Source organism: Myotis lucifugus, unplaced genomic scaffold, assembly GCF_000147115.1.
Source record: "Myotis lucifugus unplaced genomic scaffold, Myoluc2.0 scaffold_8, whole genome shotgun sequence".
Classification (NCBI taxonomy): domain Eukaryota; kingdom Metazoa; phylum Chordata; class Mammalia; order Chiroptera; family Vespertilionidae; genus Myotis; species Myotis lucifugus.
Window position 1 is genome coordinate 11,040,138 of NW_005871056.1, and position 26,612 is coordinate 11,066,749.

At 50.1% G+C, this 26,612-nt stretch overlaps 1 protein-coding gene across 1 annotated transcript in view; it reads left to right on the forward strand.

Annotated features, from left to right (window-relative positions):
• Positions 1 to 26,612, forward strand: part of PXYLP1 (2-phosphoxylose phosphatase 1) — a 66,437-nt gene that overhangs the window by 32,809 nt on the left and 7,016 nt on the right. Inside the window, 3 exon segments of the mRNA XM_023749589.1 lie at positions 8,516 to 8,647; positions 20,209 to 20,367; positions 21,050 to 21,176. Coding sequence (XP_023605357.1) covers positions 8,569 to 8,647; positions 20,209 to 20,367; positions 21,050 to 21,176 — 365 coding nt within the window. The 5' untranslated portion in view covers positions 8,516 to 8,568.

The window sequence follows — 26,612 nt, forward strand, 5'->3', positions numbered from 1 at the left end:
CCAGAGTGGAAGGAGCCTGGCTTCCTGATGATGCCTTTGAGCTGCTGAATTCCCTGATCCTAGAGCTGCTCTTGCTGATACTGTGGCTCCTGGTGTGAGAATGTTGACCAGTCCCATTGCATTAGCTAGTGTTTCCTATTACCTGTAGCCAGGCCATCATCATAGATGCATGAATTAAGATAAAACAAAAAATAAAACCCCAAAAGAACAAAGGTTACCATGACCAAGTCTCATTCATATCACACCTAAGAGTGCCGTCCAGCCTGGTCAGTGACCAGAGCTCCCTGCCTAGTGCAGTTCATCGTGACTGTGTACAGTATATGCTTTTATTCATCACTACCCGGGAGGGGCCCCAGGAGGGGACCAGTGCTCCTGGTGCGAAGGCCAGTTCTGGTGAGGGTGTTGGTTTGGCTGCTATAATGGAAGTTGAAATAACAACTTAAAAAGGTTGTGAGATGGGTTGTTCTCTCTCAAAACAATCTGAGATAGTAGGCAGTCCAGGAAATGGGTGGCCTGCACCACGGGGTCCTCCATTAGGGTGTCTTCCATGTGCTTCAAGAAAGCTGGCCCAGCCCCACACCAGTGATTCAGAGGATGGGAAGGGGAAGAGGAGGGTCAGAGTGGGATTCTGACCTTCCTCTTCCAGTCACTATTCATTGGCCAGGACTTGGTCATTTAACACAACTAGTGATAACCGGAACCATGAGCCTCGGTGTTCCACGCCCCCTGGGTCTTGTCTCACTACGCAGAAGAATGAGCTCCATGTGCAGATTTATGCAAAAGCGTGGGAAATTCATTACAAGCAGATTCAGACTTCCCGCAAGGAGGGGGCCCAAATAATGGGTGGCCCCCCTTGAAGCCTTGTAGTTTAGGGGTGTATATTTGCTACAAGCCTGCTCTATATCTACCTGTGTCGCCACCTGATTGATGCCCTTAATTCAGTGGTTCTCAACCTGTGGGTCGCGACCCCTTTCACAGGGGTTGCCTAAGACCATCGGAAAACACATATATAATTACATATTGTTTTTGTGATTAATCACTATGCTTTAATTATGTTCAATTTGTAACAATGAAAATACATCCTGCAGACCAGATATTTGCATTACGATTCATAACAGTAGCAAAATTACAGTTATGAAGTAGCAACGAAAATAATTTTATGGTTGGGGGTCACCACAACATGAGGAACTGTATTAAAGGGTCGCGGCATTAGGAAGGTTGAGAACCACTGACCTAATTGTTCTTGCCCAGCAACGGACCTGAGCTTTCCCTGTTTCTACGCGTCAGTTCACCTTACTGTTGCAGTCCCTCCCTAGTTTCACATGCCTCCCGCTTTGCGTCCGAAAACATTTTGTTATTCCTGCATGGTTGGTTTCTGTGGTTAGGCTTGCTCAAACTGCCATGTCTGCCCCTGCCTGGGTTCCATCTGCCTTTGTTTTCCACTGGACCCCTGCCCTGTCTGCCTGGGTGTCAAGCTAACCCTCTCACTAGTTGCAAGGGAGTCTGGGGAATAGGATCTCTAGTGGGGTGGCCCTGTGTCCAGCTAAAGCCTGGAGGATTCTCTTAGGAAGAAGGAGAGAATAGACTTTGGTAAATAGTGTGCCCTCTACAGCGAAGAGGAATAAGGTGACAGAGTGCTGGGCGCCACCCTCTGGTGTGCAGCGAGGGTCTGAGCCATGAGAGCCAGGCTCCCTGCGCCACCTGGAACCTTGGGCTACTTCTGACCTGTCCTGGCCTCTCTTCTGCTCAGTCAGGGGACTTGAACCAAGTGGTGTTTAGAACCTCTCGGAATCTGACTGTCCGTCATGGTCCCACGGGCATTCTATTTCCGAGTGGGGGTAAAAACCGGGGAAGAAAGGTGAGTATTTCACACGTGGGTGGTGGGCAGTAAAGCCGTAAGAAAAGTCAGTGCTAACTATTTCCGAGCGCTTATTAGGAGCCAGGTACTCTGCTGTGTCCCTTACACCTGTTAACCTCCCCGTACGCAACCTATGAGATGGACTCTATGCTTGTTCCCATTTTATAGATGGGAAAACTGTGGCTCAGTAAGGGTTGGAGATGGCTTTAGGCCTAGCCAGCTGACCCCTGAGCCCATGCGCTAACCGTGTGGTAAGGGAAGGACTGGGACAAGGAGTGGGATTTGTGGGGTGTGGCCAGATCATAATGAGCCCAAAAAAGCAGGATCAGAGAGCATTGGGCCTGAATGAGCTCTGGCTGAGCCTCCTCGAGGAAGCCTACCACCCTCTCTGGGCCTGGGTAGGCCTCCTCCCCTCCCCCATCCGGCCTCTCATTGCCCCTGGTTTCATATGGCCTAAGGGTCTACTTATAGTAACTCGCTATTCCACTGATCAGTCTGTGAGCTTCCTTTTTTTTTACATCTTTTTTTTAAAAAAACCTTTTAATTTCAAGTGCACACAAAAGCAGAGCAGATCTTATAACACACCTTCAATGTTCACCCAGTGTCAACAGCTGTCAACATTTTGCCGATCTTGTTTCATTAATTCCTCCCTAACCCCCTCCCAATATTTTAAAGCCGTTCCTAGCTCTCATGTACTTTTTACCATAAATACTTTCGTACATTTCAGCTGCGCCCTCTAAGACGGCAGAGCCTGTGTTCAGTGTCCTTCCTCCCGTGTCCTCAGCACTTCAGGTGCTGCCCGACACATACTGGCTCTTGGGAAATACGTTCTTTTGAATCGACTGGTTGACTAGATGAACAAATTGCTTTCAACCTTTAGAACGGAGCCTGCGAGTTCGCTGGGATTTGAGTAACTGGAATGTGAGGAACTGCTGGAAGCCCACGGCCTCCTTGGTGCCTGTCCCACAGCCTGGGGTTTCCATGAGGCTCTGGAATCTGTCATTCAGCAGACTTTACAGTTGGTTTATTCTTAGCCAGGCAGCTTTGCTTTTGTGGTTAAACCCTACTTTGAGGTGACCTTGGACGGGGAGGATTACTAAGATATAGACTTTACCTTTGCTAAGTTCATATTTATTTCACAATTATAGACTTGGGTTTGGTGTGTGTTTTTTTAATTATATAACACTGCATTTACTTAGGCCAAAATGATTGGGACCAAAAATATAAAATAAAAGTATATAATACATCTAAAGCATTTTCTTTAATACCACCTTTCTATCGTGGTAATGGTATTTTAACGACACAGATGAGAGGAGATAATTGGATGCACATTTTTCTTTCAAGCAGTTATGGTCATAGTTCAGACCCTGACTCCTGTCCACATCCAAGGGGACCTGGCGACCAGAGTCACTGGGCGTGGCCCTTCTAGCTCTTCCACGGTGAGAACCAGGCCAGGGCGTGGGCTGCGGAAACCTCTGGTGGCAGGAATGGTAGCTTGTACAAATGCCGTTGAGGTGTTCCTTTTTCCTCTTAATTCAGAAATTCTGTTTACCATAATATAATGGGGGAATGCCTATTAACTAGTACTTTTTTTTTTTTTCCAAAATTATATTCTAAAAGATTTCCTTTTACTGTTCAAGTCTGTTGTAAAGTTGCTTTGCAGTTGCCTGTTTTATTGTTGCCGTTTCATCGGGAATTCGGAGTAACAATTTTATTTCTGGATTTAAGATATTTTTACCAAGTGGGCTTAGCACATCGGACTAAGGCTGTGCCCAGTCCACATCGGATGACTGGCCACTGTTGTATGTTCAGCCTTGGACACAAAACAGTTGTTTCCACGGAAGTATTTATAGGAATAGGGTTTGGTCGTGATGCCATATTGGGTCTAGAGCACCTTTTGCATGCAAGGCCCTGGGGCCTGAGAGGTGTTGGGACTAGGAGATGAGGGAGCCATGCTGCGGGAGGTGGCAATCCCCGTGTCTCTGCCTGCCGAGGGGGCAGTGCATCTTCCCAGGGACTTTATTCTCTGGGCTGCGCGTGAGCAGGCTGTGGTCCCGGAGATGTGGCTGTCACTTCGCGTGACTGGACAGGTCTGATAGAGTGTCCCAGGGGTGTGCATGCAGACCCCCGTGGAAGGAATATGGCCAGAAGGAACCCACAGATTGTGTGGCTTCCTGAATGGCTGCAGAGCCTCCTTGCTAGGGATGGAAAAAGAGAAAGGGGACTATGGAGAGTGGGGCCAGAGCTTGGGCCAGAGATGGAGAGAAAAGAAGTAAAATAAAAGTACATAATACATCTAAAGCATTTTCTTTAGTACCACCTTTCTATCTTGGTAATGGCATTTTAATGACACAAATGAGAGATCATTGAATGTACATTTTTCTTCCAAGCAGTTATGGTCATATTTAAAGCCCTAAATTCTGTACACCATTTACAGGAGTTAGGGTTTTAATCGGTAATCTCTCCTTCTTAGGATGGGGCCCAACAGAAGTTGACATGGATGTTCCAGGCGGGAGGACCTGCGGCAAGGTCAGGGCTTCCCCGGGTCACAGCTGAGTCAGACCCGGGGAAGGCTTGCCAGGAACCGGCTGCAAACGTGGCTGCCTGCCCTGACCGTTGGGGCTGGGCCGGGGAGCAGGGAAGTGGCCAGTGGCCAGGGTTTGGAAGAGGAACGGCCTGGGACAGAAGCAGCAGCTCAGGGGAAAGGGCCGATCTCTGTGTGTTGATGATGGTACCGAGTCCCTGGGTCCCTGTGATTCCTCCAGCGCCGGGGAGTCCAGCACAGCACAGCGACTCCGTGCCGCGGTTCTGCGAGTGACGACAGCTGCTCCTCACCACCCTCCTGCTTCTTTATGCCCTTAACCCGCTTCTTTTTTAAGAGCAGATCCTAGAGCAGCCGTGGGCAAACTACAGCCTGCGGGCCGGATCCGGCCCGTTTGAAATGAATAAAACTAAAAAAAAAAAAAAAAAGACCGTACCCTTTTAAATGTAATGATGTTTACTTTGAATTTATATTAGTTCACACAAACACTCCATCCATGCTTTTGTTCCGGCCCTCTGGTCCAGTTTAAGAACCCATTGTGGCCCTCGAGTCAAAAAGTTTGCTCTCCCCTGTCCTAGAGCCTGAGAAGTGAAGTCAGTCCATTGTGAGGAGGGCACCCAGAAACCCAGTGGCCGAGCCGGGAATGGTCACAGATCTGCCAGTCCCCTTCCCGCCATGTCAAGGGCTCCTGACAGTCTCTTTCACCAAGGAATTGTTCCCCGTGAAGACACACCCCAGGGCAGAACGGCGTGAACAAGGGTAGAGTGCGCACACACACACACACACATACACACACACACACACACTGGATGGCATCCTAGTTCCAGCTGCAAACACAAATATCTTCCAGTCCGTGTGAACTTTGGATTATGTCATCATTATAGTCATTTTTTAAAAATTAAGAACAAAGCATGGCCTTCCTCTCCTAGTTACCTAAGGAACTAGGCTCCAGAGTAAAGCCTGTATTCATCACTCCCAGGGCTGTGTTTATCACACCACGCTGGTCCCTCGCACAAGCGGAGGCAGCGAGACTCTGACCATTACCCGGCATTTGGCAGCTGCCAAGGGAGAGTCAGAAGGGGAGTGGGGCACAGAAACCCAGACGGTGTCGAGGGGAGGGGGGTGCTCCCAGATCGAGGCCTGTGTCATCAAGTGCACAGCATCAGCTACGCAGAGATGTCAGTAGCCTGAAAACTAAAAGCAGTGAGGCAGTCACGTGATCCCAGCCATCTGGTTAACCCAGCACGTCCTCAGTATTTTAAGTCTAGAACTAAATATAGCCCTTTTTTTCCCCCCCAAAGAGCGCTCAGTGTATTGAAGAATGCAGACAAGATGGAGCTTTGCAAATGACGCCTGCAGATGAGGATGTGGGGACTAGACCCTGGCTTAGAAATTCCTAGTGCCCTAGCTGGTTTGGCTCAGTGGATAGAGCGTCGGCCTCTGGACTGAGGGGTCCCGGGTTTGATTCCAATCAAGGGCACATGCCTGGATTGCAGGCTCGATTCCCAGTAGGGAGTGTGCAGAAGGCAGCCAATTAATGATTCTCTCTCATCATTGATGTTTCTATCTCTCTCTCTCCCTCTCCCTTCCTCTCTGAAATCAATTTTTAAAAAAAAGAAAAGAAGAAATTCCTAGTAAAGGCGCTAGGCATTTCCTCTTTATTGTATCAGTTTCTTTGTTTTATATCAAGCTCCCAGAATGTAGTGGCTTAAAACAGCAACCATTATATTTGCTTGTGCTGAGTGGGTTGGCCACATGGTTCTTTTAGTCTGGGCTGACCCTCCTGATAACCATCTGCTGGTGGCGTGGCTGGGCTGGATGATCCGGGATGGCCTCGCTCACGTGTGTGGGCATTGGCAGGCTGGTTGTTTGCAGCCCTGCCTGCACCTGGTCTGTCATCCGCCAGCTGCTAGTCCGGTATCTTCACATGGTGGTCTTAGAGTTCAAAAGCAGCAAAGGAGGACAAGCCCCAATACATTAGGACTTTCCAAGCCTCTGCTTGTCGCTCACTAGCTGTTGTCCCATTGGCCAAGGCTTAGAGTCCATGTGGGAGGAGACTACACAAGGCCATTGATCCAGAAAGGCACGAACAAATTGGGGGTCATCACGGCAACGAATCCACCGTGCTATCAGCCTGGGATGTTCCTCAGCAAGTAGCACTGTTTCCACCTAATGCCCACGTGAAGACAACTCTGACCATCTTGCGGTTCATCCTCGTATGCAAAGGCCGTGTCTGCTAAAACCAAAGGGCGCAGGCTTCCGAGTTCTAGTAGCCGCAGCTGCCAGTAAGTGTGATGAAAAAATCCCCCGAGTGACTGGAGGCAGGAAGTGGTTGAGGGCCAGACGTGGCCCAGCACCAGAAGGAAGGCCCTGACCTCCCACGCCCAAGTCAGAGCCACTAAGAGGCAGGTCTGCTCTCTGAGGTGCCGAAGCAAGAGACACCACCGGGCAAGGAGGGGGGAGTCCCAGGAAGAGGTGCAGATGTCTGGCACACGAGGCTCTGGCCCTTAGTGGGGGACAGTAACGAAAGGGCCGGCAGCAGTGTTCCTTTGAAGGTGTAAAGTTGGGATCTATTTGTTAACAGAAATGCTGGTTGCCAGATGTCCAGACCCCGTTGCTAGGTACATGTGTATTTACGTCAATCTTTTAGCAAATGTTCTCTGACATAAACCTGACAGGAGTGGTTCTTAGACTCCTTTGCAGGGCCCTGGTGGGGTTGGGGATGGGGACCAGGGGATTCCAGGGCTCTGGCTGCTGTTTCATGCCCTGCAAATAGGCTTTAAAAACAAAACAAAATTAAAAAAAAAACTTTATTGAGCTAGAATCCACATAGCGTACAAGTCACTTAGTGTGCAATTTAGTGGTTTTTCGTATATTCACAAAGCGGTGCCACACTCACCACGTCAGCAGGTGAGCTTGTATCTGATCATGTCTGTCTGGGCTCTGAAAGAGGTTGTGTTTGAAGGTGGAAAAGATTCTGCTGATAAAATCCAGCTGGAAATGACTTTTAATTTTATTCTAGTTGAAGACCCTTTTCTGAAAAGTGTGATTTTTCAAGTTCTACTTCAAATGCAAATGAGACCAGGAAATAAACTTGGTATCTAAGAGTGATGGGGAAAAACCTATAGGGAACATTCACTTTTTCTTTCCTTCACAGCAGGGTCATGTAGGGCCTTCTGCAACATCTTTTTAGAGCCCTTGTGCACAGCTCTGAGGTGGGTGGGGCTGCAGGAAGACCTGTAGATGCAGCTGAAATAGCTCAATGGTCAAGTGGGGGGGAAGGTCTCTAATTAGCAGAAAGGGCTGCTTATTTCTATAAAACAAGTCCTCAGGTACACCCCACCTGCCCCTAAAGACATTACTGTGGCATACATCTCAGTGATTGGCATTCAGGTTAATGTTAAAAATAAAGAAGACCAGAGTCATCTTAGCAAAACGTTCATCAAAAAAAAGAGGCAGCCCTAGCTGGTTTGGCTCAGTGGATAGAGCGTTAGCCTGGGAACTGAAGGGTCCCGGGTTCGATTCCAGTCAAGGGTATATGCCTGAGTTGTGGGCTCAATCCCCTGTAGGGGGTGTGCAGGAGGCAGCCAATCAATGATTCTCTCTCATCATTGATGTATCTATTTCTCCCTCTCCCTTCCTCTCTGAAATCAATAAAAATATATTTTAAAAAAGAACATAAGACTGGGAGCTAGGGTAGTTAAGAGAGAGAAAGAGACAGACAGACAGACAGACACACACAGACAGTAGTTGGGGGTCAGAATGGGGTGAGCATGAGCTGGTCCCGGAAACACTTCGCTGTCTGGCACACTGTACTAATAAGTGCTCAATAAACTTCCTTTACCTTTTTCTTTGGAAAGGTCACCCTGTAAAGTATCTCATTCCCGGTTGATATCAGATAAACGAACCATTCACGAACTGGTTTCCTCTTATTAATCTGACAGACCCATTCTTGGCGGCCTCATTTGGGGGCAGAGACGGAACCCGAAGCTCCCCATTGTTCTCCAGCTAGGACTCACGTCTGCCTGCCGGAGGCCTGGACTAATTGGATTATTTTCATCAGTTGCCAAACTCCAGCTCAGAACACATGCTTATTGCCTCTGCTTTATTCACAGGGCATGTTCCCGATTTGAGGTGAAACCATGAGGAGGAGACAGAACAAATAATAATGCTTTTCCGCAATCGCTTCTTGCTGCTGCTGGCGCTCGCTGCGCTGCTGGCCCTCCTGAGCCTCAGCCTGCAGTTCTGTGAGTATCCTGGAGGGGGTGGGGGCGCTCACTCTGAAACACAGGGCCCTCCAGGCGAGCAAGTGGGCCCAAAGCCCCTGTCGTCCAAGTGGACATTGGGGTTGAAAACAACTGAGTCTTTTTATTACTGGTGCTAATGGCGGATGGCAGGGAGCAGGAATCCTAAACCCCTGAATTGTTCCGGCATCTTTCTTGGCCGAGGGACAAGAGCGCTCACTAGGCCTTGTGGCCCATTTTTGGCTTCTGCACAGATTCCTAAACTGCCTGGTTATTCCCGGATTCTTAGCTTCCCAGAGACGCCGAGTGGCCCAGCTTGTTTTCTCGTCATGCCAAGCCACTCCGAGCTGAGGTATTTGACCTTCTGGCTGGTTCTTGGCGGGTTGGTGTCTATTTTATGTTCAGTGGGCAGTGGGTGGGAGTTGTTGGGGACGGTGGGGGCATTAGGTATGAAACTCAGCCCCCTGGGCAGCAGGGAAATTGCGTGTGGCGAGGCGAGAGCTCGGCCGGTGAAGCCAGGCCCCAGATCTCCCTGCCCAGCACTTGGTCCTTCACTGGGACAGGCTGGGCCCAGATCCGTGCACCGTCCTCAAACACAGATCCGGCCCTACAACCCTTGGTTGTAACCTTTCACCGATGGCCCGTGGTCTCGGAGGCCCTTCGCCATCCTGTGGCCTCTCTCACCTTGGACTTGATGACACAGCCTTGCCCAGTTGCTTGGCATTCTCTCCATATCCAGCCTGTTCTGTGCCCAGATCCCGCCGGCCCCTCTGCCTGGAGTGCTCTCCTCCTCACCTCCATACCTCCCCACCTCCCCCTTCACTCAGCCCTTTTCGCCTCCAGGAACCTTCCAGGGCCCCCAGCTGAGTCTGGTGCTTCTTTGATGTACATCGTCCTGACTCTGTTTCCTTCTTGCACTAACCGTGCGCTATCATCATTTTCAGTTCCTGTATCTTTTCCTCCTACACGACTGTCTGCTCTCTGAGAGAGGGGTCCACACCTTGTTTCCCTCGGTACCCGAGGAACTGCACTGCCCACCACACAGTAGGTGTTTCATGCTGTTTGTTAGGTGAATGAATGAATCTCCGGCTGCTCTGAAAAGCAGGCTGACCCTGCTTCCCCCTCCCCATCTGCGCCATGCTGGGAATGGTGTTCCTGCTGTCACCTGCCTTCCCTCCATTTACCTCCTCACCCTCATGGGCAGGAGACAAGTGGTTGGCACCCATCACCGCCGAGGAAGGCTCTGTGAGGAGGTGGCATTTCTGCCGCAGTTTGAATGATGGAAAACGAGCAGATGGCTTGGCGAGTGGGGTGTTCCACGAACGTGGGAAAGATTGGCATTTGGAAAAAGTGGTTTGAAGAGAGGAGGCTTTGAGCAAGTTTCCCTGATTCACCTCCAGTTTGTGGCCGACTCCATGCACCCATCTGGTGCATAGGACAGCCTGTCTCTAACCGTAGAAAGAATTTAAAGGACTCATTTATCCATCCAGAATAGGAAAAGCCTTCAAGATGAGGCGCACGGAGGAAGTTTAAAGATACTCCAGATGGTTAACGAGCCGTAAAGTAGGAATCCTTTCCAAAAAGTGTGCTAGGACTCTCGGTTGTTTAATTGTGTGTAACTTTTCATTAAAAATTTTCCATCCTTGGGTTGCAGAGATGGGAAGTTCCAATCGGCCTGGATTTTTATTCTGAAAAGCTGCCGGGAGCTGGGACGTGAATGGGGGTTACTTGTGTTGGCTGCGTTGCTTTTGCATGAGGTGGTGCCCACGTCACTGAATTGGCCTGTGTGTTTTGCTTATATAACTCTTGTGAAAGTCCCTTCTGTTTGAGGAGAGCCAATTTTCAGCCATACTTTCTGAAAGGAAAATTTTTCAGGGTAAATTAGCCTGCTTGGGTCTGAGCTCTCTCCTTCTTGGATGCGTTGCCGTTCGGAAAGCTATTGAGATATGGATGCTCTGGCTGCTCTTCTGCTTCTAGGTAACATGTAATTTTGGCATTTACCCATGTCTGTGGCAATGGAGTGTAATTGCTTTATTTAATTGCTTGGTTGGTTGCTAATTTTTATGGTGTTAGAAACTTCACTAATTTATGAAACGAAGATAGATGCTTGAGTTCCACTTACGTTTTTATTCCTACCCTGAAATACAGGGACTTTTTCTTCACCATTTCTTTTGACTAATTTTTGAATATCAAATTAGCACTTACAATTATTTTAAGGGATATGGTTGAGGCAATCAGATATAACTTGGTTTTCTCATGCTTTAAGTAAACAGTACAGTTTTACTTCTGCAAATGATTGTGTATTTTCTCTTGTCCTGTTGGTAATTTTCTTTTTCTGATGTTTTGAACATGAGAAAGTTATGACATAGGTTTCAGTTTTAAAAATCGGGTTTTTCAAATAAGCATTTTTCTCTCCCTTGATACAAAAAGTGTGTCCATGAACCCACATATATTTATTAAGGGCTTATGTGTGTTGGGCATTTCTCTAAATGTCAGGAGTAGAGGTGGTAGAGAAAGGATATAAAAAGGTTAAGATGCAGTTCATAGTTTCTCAAAATATGTTTAAGTGGTACTAATATCTTGCTATATGCTAATAGCCTTTAATGAAAATCATTCATTTTGTATTTTCAAGTCCTTGATGTTTTTGAGTTTTGAAATAGGGACATTCCAAAATTCCTGATTTTTAAACTGTAGAAGGGAGCAGCTAGGCATGAATATCTTTATTATTCCGGTTAAAATGAGCACAAGGGGGGAAAGTAACACCGCAGATTGAGGGACTCCTTGAGCACAACAGGGAAAGGCCACCAGGCTGTGAGGACTCGTGAACGATCATTGTTTTTCTGCTCATGTGTAATCGTCCATTTTCCTGCTTTGAGCAGCCTTTCCTGGGCGCTCGTTTCATGCTCATGTCACTGTTCCAACCCGCATTCCCCCAATGACAGTGGCACAGGAGCAGGCAGGCTCTGGAGTCAGCACCCTGGGTTTGAAGGATGCTCTGCCTCTTAGCAGCGTGTGCCCTTGGGCAAGCTTGACCTCCTGGAGCCTCTGTTTCTCCTGTAAAATGGAGTTGATCATGGTTGTTGCTTTGCAGTGTTGGTGTGAGAACAGGGAGCTTGTGGGAAACCCCTTGGCTCCGGAAGCCTAATCAGCATAAACCTTTTCAGCAACAGTACAGAGTCCCACCGTCCTCAGAAACCAGGGCTCTTGCTGCTTCAGAGGCTGCAGAGGCTTATGTTACTTTAGTGTGTGTGCGTGCGTGCGTGTGCATGTGCATGTGTGTGTGTGTGTGTGTGTGTAATACATCATACTTTACTTTGTTTTTTATCAGAGTTCATTGGCTGTGGTAGGAGTTAATCTAAATTGGCACATGGCACCTATATCTGGGGTCACCTTCCTCAGCCCAATTGACCAGAGCAGGTTCCAAGGGAGAATCCGATCCCCAGGTAATTGCCCTGCAGAAGTGAAAGCCAGGGTTGTGTGCAGTAGGGAAGAGCCCTTTCTGCAGGAGGAGTCGGGCCTGTTCTGCGTGGCCATGGAGACACATTTCAGTCAAGCGTCCGTGGAGGTGGAGCGGGTGGTATGCCGCCTCTGGAGCGCCACTCTGAAGAGTAGACTATTAGGCAGCTCATTGCACCTGATCCCATTTGAAGTCACTTCAGACTCAGGTTTTGCGACTTGTGTGTTCCTTGTCGATCCCGGGTCATGAGCATGCACAGCTCTGTCCTTCAGCGGAGCTTCCCTGAGTTTGCAGTTTGCGAGGCCCTGGGCTGGGAGGTTAATCTCTCCCCGGCTGCAGAAGCTCTCTGTCTAGTGGAGAGTCAGGAGCAGGTGCCTGGGACACAGTGTGCAATGTGCTAGGACCCGTCAGAGGCGGCAGCATGAGAAAGAACATGGACTCTGGAGCCAGACTGCCTCGATCGAATCCCTGTCCTCCACTTGCCAGCTGTGTGGCACATTATTTCCCTTCTCTGTGCCTCAGTTTCCTCATCTGTAAAATGGGGATAATGAGAGTTCCTATTTCATAAGGCCGGCAAAGGATTAAGTAAACTGATATTCATACAACACTTAGAATAGTGCCTGGCACAGTAATCACTGTGTGCGTGTTTGTTAAATAAAATGAAATAGAGAATTTATGTCAGGGTGATATGGGAGGGTAGAGGACAAGAAACTGACCTTGGAGGTCAGAGAAGACTCTCAGAAGGGGTTCATCTGAGCTTCATCCTTGAGAGATGAGTAGGAGTTGGCCAAGGAGGAAGCTGGGATGGGCATTCCTGGCTGATGGAGATGGGAATGCAAAGGCAGAGCAAGAGAAGCTGAGGCTCGTTACCTGTGTGTGGCTATGAAAGTGGACACAGGCCAGGGCACTGCCACCATCACATTATATCTTGCAGGTGTGGGGAGCCACTGAAGCAGGGAAGACACCATCAGATTTGTATCTTGGAAAGACCCCAGTTCGGTATAGCGTTTGCCAACGTGTAATCTGAGCACCTGATCAGAACAGCCCAGGAGCTTGTTAGAATGCATGTTCCAAAAGCAAAAAGAGAGAGCACCTTCTGGACCCCTCGCTGCCGACTCGCAGTCTTGGTATGAGTGGGACCCAGAATCTGCATTCATAACAGGCCCCCGGGGTGAGTCTAGTGAACAGGTGCTACCTGTTCAGAGGCTGGTGGGTGGGCAATGCTCGAGGCAACCCAGGGGCACGTAGGCGTTTGGCTCGGGTGTTCAGTAGATGCTTCCTTCACCCATGCATTCACGCATTCGCTCACATAAACGTCTCATGTCCACATGGGATACATGTGCTGAAGGCTGAAGGAAACGCCCAGGACATAGGCGAGGAGGTCAGCCATGCAGGGCTGATGGCTCTCTGGGGCTGGGCGAGGAGGCCCAGGGAGAGCACTCGGAGCAAGAGGAGAGGCAGGACAAGGTCCCGACAACTGGAGGAGCTGGGGCAGAGCAGGAGGAAGAGCTGGGGCACTGGAGGTGCTGAAGGCCCACGTGGGTGGGGTGTGAATGGTGTGGTGTCCTGCCAGCGGGTGATTTTAGGGGCTGAGCCCAGGAGCCCCTGTTTGGGGATTTGGTATCCTCTTGGGGAGACCAGGTCTCCCAGGAGCATGTGGAAGCCACTCCAGACCGACAGCCTGTAGGTTTGTTTTTGTTTGGCTCAACCATGTTTTCACATTTTAAAATTTATTTACCAACGTTTTAAAACTAGGCAATTTCACATAAACCTCCAACCCCTCCTTTAAAAACCAGACTGCCCAGCTAGCCAAGACCCACAGTCCCTGAGCAGCTGGGTGGGGCCGCCCCTTCGGGAATGCGAGCTCTCTCTTTCTCCACATTCCCACCCTCCCAACCTCGTCAGCTCAGCTCCGGGGTTTGTGCCTGGTGGTGCAGATCGAGGGAAAAGAGGAAATCTGGGCAGATGGAGGCAGAGAGGCTGTGAAGGAGACAGAACAGCAGCAGAGGGGTGGGGCCCTGAGCCAAGGAAGGCAGGTAACTGCCCCACGTTCTCAGGTGGGCAGCTGAGGAGCCCAGCTTACCCAGCTCTGTGTGTGGGGGTGGTGTATGTGGGATGTGAGTGTGTGAATGATGTGTGTGTGGTCTCAGTTGTATGTGTGTATGTGTATATGTGTGTGTGTGATGTGTGGTGGTGTGGGAGTGGGTGGTATGTGTGTTGGGGTGGTGTATGTGTGGTAAGTGTGAATGATGTGTGTGTGGTGAGCCTGAGTTGTGTTTGTGCATGTGGAGTGTGTATGTGGTGTGTGTGCATGTGGTGTGTGTGCATGTGGTATGTGTGTGCATGTGGTGTGTGAGTGTGCATATGGTGTGTGTGTGCGCATATGGTGTGTGTGTGCATGTGGGGGTGTGTGTGCATGTGTGGTGTGTGTATGTTTGTGGTGTGTGTGTGCACGTGGGGGTGTGTGCATGTGGTTTGTGTGTGTGCATGTGGGGTGTGTGGGGTGTGTGCATGTGGGCTATGTGTGTGTGTTCTGTAGTCCCCCAGCACCTTTCTTCCCTGCAGAGCCATCATTTTCCTGTGTCTTCCAGCCCCCACATCCCCGCCTTAGGCTGCTTTGCATCTGCCATATGCTCGGGAGGAGAACCACCCTGCTTGGTAGAACAGCGTAGAAATTAGTAGAAAATTGTCTCTGAATAGGAAAGCCGGGGTGTGTGACACGTGCCTTGCCTGGTCCTTCAGACCCTGGCTGCTTCAGCCTCCGTTGCTCTGTAAGGTCGCTCTCCTTAGCGTTTGCAGCTCCAACTACTTGTGGGCGTCCCTGAAGGTCCGAGGCCTGTGGTGGAGGCACCAATTCCGGCGACAATAGCCGAGATTGAGCTCAGTTGCTGACCAGGCCGGGTCCCGCCGTCCAGCCGGGGGTTCCTCTGTGTCAGGTGTATATTTTATGCAGAAAAACATGCCCCAGGGGTATGTGCAAACTTGGGGATTCATGAATATTGCTACGTTTTGGTGGCAAAGGTTTGGGGATGCAACCCTCAGAACACCAAGAGTGACATGTTCTGTCTCCTCTATTTTCAAAGCTCTAATAAGGTGCTTCCCAGGTTTTTATTTTGGTGAGTTCGAGTTGAATAGAATGGGGAATTAATAATGAGGACTTGCATTTTTAACTGAAGAGTTCTGTCATATCCCCATAGCATCATCATCACTAACATGTTTTATTTAGTATTTTTAAAATTAACTTTGATCCTTTTCTTGGAGGTTTATTTTCCGACTAATTTCTGAGTTTCCTCTGAATGCTTCATGTGCAGCTACCACGTAGAGTTAAGTGTCTGTGGGTGAAGAAAATTCTGTAGATTAGCGACAAAATTAATTCTGACGAGTCAACTTTCATCACAACATTTCAAGCTCATGTACTTACACTGGAGGGGGCGGGAACATCATGTAGCAGGGCCTTCGGACACATGTTTGTGGGTCATTGCTCGTTTTCTTCCTAGGTGGCCTCCCTCCCTCCCTCCCTCCCTCCTTCCTCCAATTCTCACCCTTTCTTTCTTTCTTTCTTTCTTTCTTTCTTTCTTTCTTTCTTTCTTTCTTTCTTTCTTTCTTTCTTTCTTTCCTTTTCTTTCGTTTCTTTCTTTCTTGTTTCTGATCTTAGAGAATTTCTGCTAAGAACAGGTGTTCATTGCGGCCTTGCTTATAACAGGAAGAAGGGGGAAGGCAACCAGTGTCCAATAGTAAACACTCCTGCATCCTTTACTCTGCGATTACATAGACCTGTCTCCATCGACTTGGAAGCTTGTCATAAAATATTAACTTTTACATGGGAATACCCGTGTGTGTTGTGTGTGCACGTGTGGGCAGCAGCATTGAGAAGAAGGAATCTCCCATCTAGAGGAGATAAACTAATACCACTAGAGAGTGTCAGTGAAAGGGGAGTGTTTGCGGATCGCCAGGCCGTATGAAGAGAGCCAGCTTAGGAGAGAACGCTCCAGACGTGTTTACATGGCGGTAACCCCCGAGGGGGCGAGCCAGGCACACGGGGAGCCGCCCAGGTGGAGCTGCGTCACTGCGCACGCTGACCAGCTCGGGACCCCACTCCCTGCTGTCTTGGCCATAGAGCTCCTGTTCCAAGCTGATGGCATTTTTAACAGAGAGAGAGAGAGAGAAAGTCCGTGTCGAGTGCAGCAAGCGGTCATCAGAGTGAACCCCTGTGGTCTTGACAGCAGTCCCCCCTTTCCCCCCCTTTATCCCCCCTTGGGGGAAGGGTTTGGACGGGGCAGTGTGTGAAGCTGATCAGGAATGAGGGCTTGAGGGCAGACTCTTTTATTTTTTTACATTTCATTTTCTATTGGTTTCTGGTGTACAGCTTAGTGGTTAGGTAATCATATACTTTACGTAGCGTTTCTTTTGATATTTCCAGTACCCCAACTGGCACCGTACATAGTTATTGTAATAGCTATTGTAATAGTTATTGTAATAGCTTATTAACTGTATTTCCTGCGTTGCTTACTTCCCCGTGACTGTTTTGTAACGACCCATTTGTGCTTCTTAGTCCCTTCACCTCTTTCACCCAGTGCCCCAACCCCCCTCCCCTCTGGCAACCACCAGTTCTCTGTATCTATGAATCTGCTTCTATTTTCTTCATCAGTTTATTCTGTTCTTTAGATTCCACATATGAGTGAAATCAGTGTTTGTCTTTCTCTGGCTGACTTATTTCACTTAGCATAATGCCCTCTAGGTCCATCCACGCTGTCACAAATGGTAAGATTTAATATTTTTATGGCTGAGTAATATTCCATATATGTATATGGTACATATATACCACAGTTTTTTTAATCCACGAGGGCAGAATCTGCATCCAGAATAAGAGGGTAAAGTCAGGTGTGCACACAGAGAGCTTGGTCCTTAGCCTGAGTCCACAGATGTCCATATTGTCCCGTGTGGTTTGAGGGTCCCATGAACCCCCAGAAATCAAAATCAAAAGTTTGCATATATGGTCCTTTTTCACGGGTGAGGATCAGTAGCTTTTATGAGACTCTCAAAGGTGAGGCAGAGGGGATCTAGGCCCTGAGATGGTTAAGGAGGCTGACATTCTTTCCACAGTTATTTGGGGAGCGGGAGGTCCTGTCCTGGAATCTCTGTGATGTCTGGTTTGATTTGGAGACCATCATGTAACCCAAAGGACCCCGTTAGGTTGAGGCCAGTTGACAGTGGCCCCCCGAGAGGCTGCACATGGCTCAGGCGCAGGCCGCGGTGGGCTCTGCCCCGCACTCTGGCGGTCCTGTGGACGTGGGTCTCAGTAGCAGATGTCTGAGGGGGGGTCGGGCAGAGAGGAGATAAGAGCTTGGGGACCACCTAGGGCAGGAGCTGAGCCCCCAACCCCGGGAGTCACCCCTGTTGTGATTTCCTGGCTCTCATCACTGGCACCCAAAGCACTGACTAGCTTCTGACAGTGGCTCCCCAGGAGGCAACACGAGTGAGGAACAGGGAATGATGAGGAATGAGGGTAACAAGAAAAGGCTGGTCTTCTGTCGTGGCCCAAAGTGGGTGGGTCACAGTGGGAACCGTGGATTCCCCCGCTCCATCCCGTCTGTGTAAAACCAAGTGTCTCAGCATGTACAGATGGGGATTTGATTTTCACATTTTACCTGTAAACCCGATTGCCACCCAGGCCTTTCAAAACAAATAACCGAAGGCAGATAACAAAGCTGTGGGCGCCGGTGTTGTGGTTCTGGTTGGTACTTGAGAATTACACGCAGTCATTTTTATATTCAGGGCACGGTAGAGACAGATTGGGCATTTAAGGCAACTTAGTGGATTGAAGAGCACTGAGGGAATTGTGGGAATTGCCTGTGAGAACAAATCATTATTCCTTGGCAGGCGGGCGAAGGAGAGGGAATTGAAGAGCTGTAGATTACCGGGAGGAAGAAGTCAGGGAAATCAGGTGGCAGCACTAGGGGCCATTGTACAGATGAAGGAAATGACACATAGCAAGCAGGAATGCTTGCCCGTCACGCGCAGCGAGGCACGAGCAGAGCCAGCACCTGACCCCAGGTCCTCGCCACTGTGAGCCCCCAGCCCCACAGTGCCTGCCTGCATTCAGAACCACGGACAGCTGTGGGGCAGGGGACTGAGGACAGGCTATGATGACACTGGAAAAGAGGAGTCCCACGGGAGAGGTGACTACAGACCCCCAAGGAGGCAGCCAGCTCAGCCTGAGGGTAAGGCAGGCCCGGGAGCCAGGACGGTAGTAAAAAGCCGATGGTGGGGCCACACCTGGGTCCCACGCTCTTTTCTGGTGCAGTCCGTGGTGTGACTTGTGGGACACCTGAGCCCAGAGCAGTCGAGACAGAGTTGAGCCCACACTCTCGCCTAGTGATGGCAAACCTTTTGAGCTCGGCGTGTGAGCATTTTGAAAAACCCTAACTTAACTCTGGTGCCGTGTCACATATAGAAATTTTTTGATGTTTGCAACCATAGGAAAACAAAGACTTATATTTTTAATATTTATTTTATATATTTAAATGCCATTTAATAAAGAAAAATCAACCAAAAAAATGAGTTCGCGTGTCACCTCTGACACGCGTGTCATAGGTTCGCCATCACTGCTCTGGCCCCATCGTGCTTACCTTCACTGGACACCTCTGGATCCCCAACAGCTACCTTTAATCTGCCAGGTGTCTGTGTGATCAGACAAGAGCTGACCGACGAAACAACAGCTTAAGGCACGGAGGGCGGGAGGCCGGGGTCTGGAGGCTGCCTAACTCCCTGTGAAACGGACTCTCCCCGTGGGAAGCCTGTCTTCCTGGAAAGGGCCTGTATTGGCACAGTCGGCTCGTGTCAGGCCCCCATCCCTGGAGCAGTCGGCATGGCAAGCACAGGGTCCTGAAGGAGCAGCATGACACCCCCACCACACCAGGCAGCTGGCCTGGGGGAGGAGCCACTCCCCCAAAGGAAAGGAGGGGTGGTGGTCTGACCCAGGGGTGGGGGCCCCCACAGTGCTTTAGCGAAGTCAGTTTTGAGCCCTGACTGGTGAGGCTCAGTTGGCTGGGTGTCGTCCCATGCACCAAAAGGTCGCCAGTTCAATTCCCTGTCAGGGCACATGCCCGGGTTGCAGGCTCAATCCCCAGTAGGGAGCATGCAGGAGGCAGCCATCGATGTTTCTCTCTCATATCAGTGTTTCTCTCTTTCTCTCTTCCTTTCTCTCTGAAATCAATAAAAACATATTTAAAGGGGGAAAAATCAGTTTTGAGGCACTTGTAACGGGCTTGCATACAGCAGGTTCTTCAGGCTAGAGCTGCATGAAGAAGGCCAGGTATGCAGCTAGATTTTCATCCTCTGTCCTGGCCAGACCCCGACATGGGGAGATGAGCCACAGACCATGGGCATTGGCTTGGTGCCCTGGAGGAGAGGCGCTGGCCTGTCTTTGGACAAGTCTGTGACTCCCAGCTAACGAGCTGGCTGCCGACACCTGGCTGTAACATTACCTGCGGACCCTGTGGCTCACTGAGTTTGGGGAAGTAACTGAGGTGGCCTGCGGCCCAAGGCCAGAGCGGGGCTTGTGGGCTAGGTCCTGGCCCTGCCTTTCTCTCCTTTTCTCTATTCCGTGGGGACCATCAATACAATAAACAAAAATGAAAAGAAGCAAATCGTCATGAGATGAGCCATCTCCTTCCGGACACGTTCGTAGTGCTGTGGGCTCTGGGGGCCACACAGTGCACCGCAGATGGTATTAAATGAGATGCGTCAGACACCCATGCCTGGCCCTTCGTAGATACTCAAAAGCTGGCGGTTTCCTTCCTTTGTATTTACAGAATTCAGAGGGTGTTGGGAAGGAAGTCATCCGTTTGAATGAAGTTCTTCCTTCCCCACCGTGAGTGAGGCCCCACTGCTGTCGCATAATTATTAGTGAGCAGAGGGTCATGGCATCGAGAAAGAGGCAGGGCACAGTGAGGGCTCAAGAAACAGTTCTTGGAGGGAACGCTGACTTCTTGCCACACTGAAGTCTGTGCCGCGGGAGAGAATAGTTATTCAAGGTGAAAACGCAGCCACGCTCAGTGCCCCCCGGTGACCGCATGTGTCGTGACCTGCTTGCCTTCCCTTGCAGTCCACCTGATCCCGGTGTCCGTAGCTAAGAATGGAGTGAGTAGCAAGAGTCGGAAGAGAATCATGCCCGACCCTGTGACGGAGCCCCCCGGGATGGACCCGCTTTACGAAGCTCTCTTGTATTGCAACATCCCCAGTGTGGCCGAGCGCAGCATGGAAGGTAGGCCTGCCTGCGCTGCCCAACCTGGTACCTGGACGGACACCCTTCTGGGGACTGGTTCTTCAAATAGCACAGCATGGTGGTGAGGAGCGCCCCGGCCTGGGCGCAATGCCTGCAGCTGCCACTAGGCTGTGCCCTTGAGTGAGTTCCCAGGTCTTAGCTTCCTCACTTCTAGCGCATCACCCCCAGCTTTCCTGAGTAGGCTCTCTGGGGCTTAGGACGTCCTGCTGGTGTCTTGCAGGAAAGGTCTGGGAAAATATGATTTCCACGTTGAATTTTGCTTTTTTTTGAGAGTGTACAAAAGAATGATGTTGAATCTGTTTGTGCCCTGCCTTGTTTGATGAGAGATTTGAAGAAGACATGTGTTCACTGTTGACTGTTTCCGGGCCTCCCGTAGTCTGTGGATGTGAGCGAGGACACAGGAATATTCCTGCCCACATTTCCCTGGCCTCCAGCTGGCCACCATAGCCTCCCCGTGACCGCTGGGGGCCTGGGGCATAAGCAGCCCACTCATGTCCCTCTGTCCTGCCAGTGAGTCTATTCCCCCCACCCGGACCCCAGCACCGCACCCTGCTCCCAGTTACCCCTCCTCACTTCAGTGCAGTGAAAAGAATTGACACTTCCTGAGTGATAACAATACAGTGTGTCTGTCTCTTTCTTTATGTCTGTCTGTCTCTCGCAGGTCATGCTCCGCATCATTTTAAGCTGGTCTCGGTGCATGTGTTCATTCGACATGGGGACAGATATCCACTGTATGTCATTCCCAAAACAAAGCGACCAGAAATTGACTGCACTCTAGTGGCTAACAGGTAAATTGCACTTAAAAAAAAAAAGTTCCTTTCAAGAATCTGTTCTCTCTGTCCTAATCATGATGCTGACTGGGGAACGACAGGATGGGGAGTGACCTGTCATGGAGGGAGTACTGTTCACCGGGAGCCTGATCTTCAGGACAATCCTGCATGTTACTGCCATTTCACAGTTGAGAAAACAGAGGCCTAGAGAGGCGAGGACACCTGTGTGAGGCCACACAGCAGATAAAGCCCTGGCCAGTCTGAGGCCCACTCTCCCACCCTGCTGTTCCTCAGTTTGAGAAGTGGCTGGACGTGGCGCAGTGAACACTGGGTTAGGAGGCCTCAGACCTGGCTCAGCTCTTCCATTCAGGGCAACAGGTACGCCCCTTCGTCTCTGTGAGCCTCAGTCTTCTGTCTCTGAAGTGGGATGGCGACGCTGACCATGCAGAGTTGGGGTGAGGAGTAAGTGAGATGATAGAGGAGAAGGAACACTGTCATTTACTTGCAAAGCCATATAAATGGATGCTGTTACTTCAAATATCCACAGGGGTAGAGACAGCCTGCTCTTGGTTGAGAGCCCTTAGGATGAAGAATAATTGAAAAGAGTGGAAACGGTGCATATGGAAATGGCATGGCTCTAAAACTGGAGGCACAGTTAGCAATAAAAGTGATGGTCCAGGCCTCAGCAAACGTGTCTGGGGACGCGTAACACCCTGCACAGAATGTGCTGAATGAGGAGAGGGGACGGAGGGAGTGCTCAGTGGGGAAGATGTTATTTTGATGGAATGCTCCTGGTTGCCAGCCTGCCCCGGCAGCCGGGTGGAACCACGGATTGCCTCCCCGCAGCCGGGGCTGTTCTATCCAAGTGGACCACAGTGTGAACCCACGGGAGGTTCAGGTTAACTATTCGAAGCTCAGGCCGTCTCATTACCCAGCATTATGGAGAAGGTGAAGCGAACCATCTTTGGTAAAAACATGAAATACTGAGCGACTGCAAGCTTTCCTGTGTTGTTTCATTTCCTGCTGGAGGTCATGATGCTCGCAATCTGGGTGTTAGTGTTTTCTGTGTTCAGCGAGCATGGAGGCATGTCCCAGGGCCCGTGTCAGGGTGCCACGCAGACACTGGCTTTCTTCCTCCCGTCTCTAGCCTTCTGTGTCAGCCTTCCCATTGGGACCTTCTGCCCCTGCCATTCCCACCTTTGCACCTGCCACCTGGCTTGCTTGTCCCCCACGCCTGCTTGGCCCACTCCCACAGCTCCTACAAGGCCCCCGGAGATGCTGGCTCCTCCAGGAAACCTCTCCCTGAGAATGGGTCCTCGGCTTGTATGAGGCACAGCCAGTGCCTCCTGCAAACTGAACAGGAAGACACATGGGACTGGTCTCTGAACAAAGTATTTCATCATCAGACCTTGCCGGGCCTGAGGACTAGGGCAAGGGTGGAGGTCGCTTGCTGTGCTGGGTATTAACTCTTCAGTTCCTGGATCATGGGGATGGGCTAGAGCATCCAGAGTGGCAGGAGGGCACAGGGTGGGGTGCAGGGAAGGCAGCTTAGGGACGTGGGGTTGCTAGATCGGGCACAGCAGAGTTTCTTTGTGTTAACAGCTGGCACAGTCCTACCTTTGCCTGCTGGCTGGGTATCCACCCTTTGAACAGCCCGGGCACAGATAGGCTACTGGGCTGCTGAGCTGGCCGGACCCAAGACAGCCTCCAGGACTCAGGGACAGTGCCCTGCTTTATCCGTGGCTACTTGCAGCTTCTGTTCTTCTTTCTCTATCTGCGCTTCACCTTCTCAGAAGTGAGAATTTGAGAGGCTCGGCTCAGACTAGGGGTCAGTCACTGTTGCTAGAAGGTCCCTGGGCACTTGAAGCTCTGGGGGCCATTCTGGTCGTTCCCAGAAAAGGGGCCCATTGGGCAGGGCCACCGGGCAGCAGGCAGGGCCTCCCCCCGTGCACCCTGGGACTTCACAGCTTGCCTTCCCAGCGTGATTGCCTCTGCCCTCCCCACATCACCAGCTTCTCCTTCCTGTATCATCCATGCCCAGCTCGAGCCTGGCATGTAATAGTTGTTGGACGGGTTTGGTCGCAGAATGAATTCAGGATCTAAGTGAGAATCACAAGTCATAATTGCCTGTCATATGCACCTATCAGATTGAAGTCTCAGCACAGACCCCTGTGAGGCCGATTAGCCTGTGTGTGTGGGGAAGATCTCTTCCCTCTCTGAGCCTCGGTGTGCAGACCTGGAACGCGGGGGTAGTGATGCCTCCCTTCCCACTAAGGTGGGAGAGTGAGGCCCTGAGCCTGGTCCATGCTAAGAGCTTGATAAGGGGGTGACGTGTCATTTAGCACAGAAGCCTGCAGGTCTCCTAGGGCCAACCTCTCTTCCTCCCTGAGTGGCTGTGGTCATGAAGCCAGGACAGGTCCCAGGGCCCCTCGTTCTGTCAAGGCGATGACAGGGTGCACAGATGGGGCCGTTTCTGGGGCTCCCATTTGAGAGGCATCGTTTCTGGGGCTCCCATTTGAGAGGCATCGTTTCTGGGGACCAGCTGCCCTGGCTGCCTCTGCCTTCATTGTCCCTGGCCTTGATCTTGTGGCCTAGTTTGATCAAACATTCTGTATTTTTAGGATCTACTTTTAAGTACTTTGCAGAAAGTGGGTGGGGCATGCATGTTTAATTCATGCATGTCATGTAATTAAGTCCATCTTTAAATAAAAACAATAATTGTCCATTCACAAGAGTGGACAGGACTCCTAGCCATTTGAATCTACTTCAGGCCTCTGAATCCCCTGGGACTGTGGGATCGGGGTCACCAGCAGTGCCTGCTGCCTCCCCAGGTGCTAGTGCAGCTTCAGGAATTATTCATTTTTATGGCCTCCTAAAAGGCAGTGAGTCCTGGAGTGTGGCCGTTACTCTAGTCCAGTAAAAGGGGATGGCTGGGCTGTGCACAGCGGGGAGCCGGATGTCCATTCAAGACGGTCACCCCAGTGTTCCCCTTCACAGTGACACATGGCGTGGCTCCCGAAGTGTTTGTAGCAGAAGCTGTGTCTGCGTGAATGCCCTGTGCCTCATGACAGAGGTGCTCTCTCTACCCTCCTGGGACTATGTTTAGCCAGCAATAAGGTTATTAGCCATTAACATGCTATGTTTAGTAAGTGGTTTCTTTTGCATTCATGAATATGAATTCGATACTCTTTTCTACATCCAAAGAAGAAAAAAATAAATCAATATTTTAATTCAATGAATTTTATTCTTAAATGCATGTCGTGTGCCAGGTGCTGTCACATGTACCTGGCTCATGTACCAGGAAGTGGCATGTGAGCAGGCACCTAAAGGAAGTGAAGGAGCCGGCCCTGTGAGGATCTGGGGGAACAGCGTGTGCAAAGGGCCTGAGGCTGGGAGAGCTGGGCATGTCTGAGTAACAATAAAACTAGTACGTGGCTGAGCAGGAGGAGTGAAGGGGAGAATGGGCTTCTAAGGATTTAAAGAAGGCGATTGCCCTCAGGGGGCCTTGGAAGAGCACATCGGCCATTTGTCTTCTCTTCCATAAGGGAAGTTTTTCTTCTATGAATCCTCATCTCGCCCTCCCACAAGCACGTTTTCACGAATGCAGTGAGAAACAAACACCTCATTAAGCAGTCGGATTCCCTGAGAACCCGGGACATCTCAGCAAACACTTCCAGTCGTGAAATTCTGTTTCTAAAATTGGCAGCCACGCTCTCCCAGATCCGCAGACATCGCCAACCTGAAAGAGTGGCCCGCAGCAGAGCGTTTGGCTCCTGGTGATGCGTGGCCTTTGTTTATGTGCATTCCTCTCGGCAGCCTCATTATCAGTTGGAAATTTTATTTCCAAGTTTGCAAATATTTACACGTTTTAGCCTCAGGATGAAAAGCGCACGCTCTGTCTGCATGCAGAGACAGCCCGCCCGGCACAGTCCTGGGTAAATTACCAGACCGTCCTTTACGACAGGATTAGCATTCTCTAGTTCCAAAGTCTATTTTATAAAAGATGGATTTTTTTTTTTAGCTTTATGTTTCTGAAAGATATTAAACCTATTCTGGCAGCCCTTTTTCAAGCATTGTCCATGTCAGTTGGGCTCTCAACAGCAGGGGTCGGCCATTAGAGCAATTTCTCTTTGCTGCTTTTCATGCTGATTTGGTTTAGCTGGGACTAGTCTATCCGCTTCTGTTCAGCTGGAAAATGTATACACATTCATAGGCCATTTTACTATTCAAAGAAAAGGTGTAAATATTCATAAGTCATCTCATTATTCAGAGGAATTGTGTCTATATTCATAGGTCATTTCATTATTCAGGGAAATGGTGTATTAGTGACTAGAAAGATAAATTAAATCTTGATTTGCCACATGTACTCCATGGCAGAAATATTTTTAAAAAGTCAGGTCTCATAAACACACCTGTGTTGTTGTTGTTTTGCTATTTGTGACACCCCCCCCCCCACATGAAATGACATATTGTATGTACAAAAGACATAGTGAATTTAGAGAACTATAGAGATCTTGGTTATCTTAATCAGTTAATTTTCTTCAAGAGCCTTTCCGGAGGTCAGATAAGTTAAGGATTAAGAGTTACCCAGGTGAAGGTTGGGGTCGGGTGGGTTGTTTTTTTAAAAAAATATATGTTTTTATTGATTTGAAAGAGAGAGAAAGGAGAGGGATAGAGAAATAGAAACATTGATGACAATTATCAGTTGGCTGCCTCCTGCACGCCCCCTAGTGGGGATCGAGCCCACAACCCGGGCATGTGCCCTGACCCAGAATAGAACCAGTGACCTCTTGGTTGATGAGTTGACGCTCAACCACTGAGCCACACCGGCCGGACAGAGTGGGTTTTTAGGAGGAAGAGGCAGCATGTGGCAAGTCTTGGAAGCGTGAAAGAACAAGTGTGTTGGGGGAATGGAAGTCAGTTGGTGGCTGTGTGTGTCCGGAGCTCAGCATTAGAGTGGAAAGGGCTGGGGAGCCCTGAGCCTCAACTCGAGGTGGTGCCAGAACAGACCAATAGGCATGAGTGGCCCCTTCCAGAAGGCAGCATGTGGAAGAGCAGTGACGAGTCAGGGTTGTCTTTTAAGGGATCTCGCTGGCAGTGGAGAAGGCAGATGAGAGGGGCAGAATTAGGCTGCAGGTAGTCCAAAGAGGAACCCGTGCCATCCAGACAGAAGCTGCCTGAGCCAGAACCCAGCTGGTGGCTGCAGGGATGCAGGAGAGAGGTGGGCAGCCCCTGGAGGACATGTGTGCAGGATGAGGGGGGGCGGGGGGCAGGTGGCCTGTGTAGGGGTAGGGAAGGGACCAGATGGAGGACTCCCAGCCTAGGCCATGGCATCTGGAGAGGGAGCCTCCGGGGGGGCGCAGGCTGGGAACCAACAGTGGAGGGCAGAGCTGACTCCCAGGGGGATGGGCACTTCAGCAGAGGAGAGGCGCCGGCTGGCCTTGCAGAGTGGGG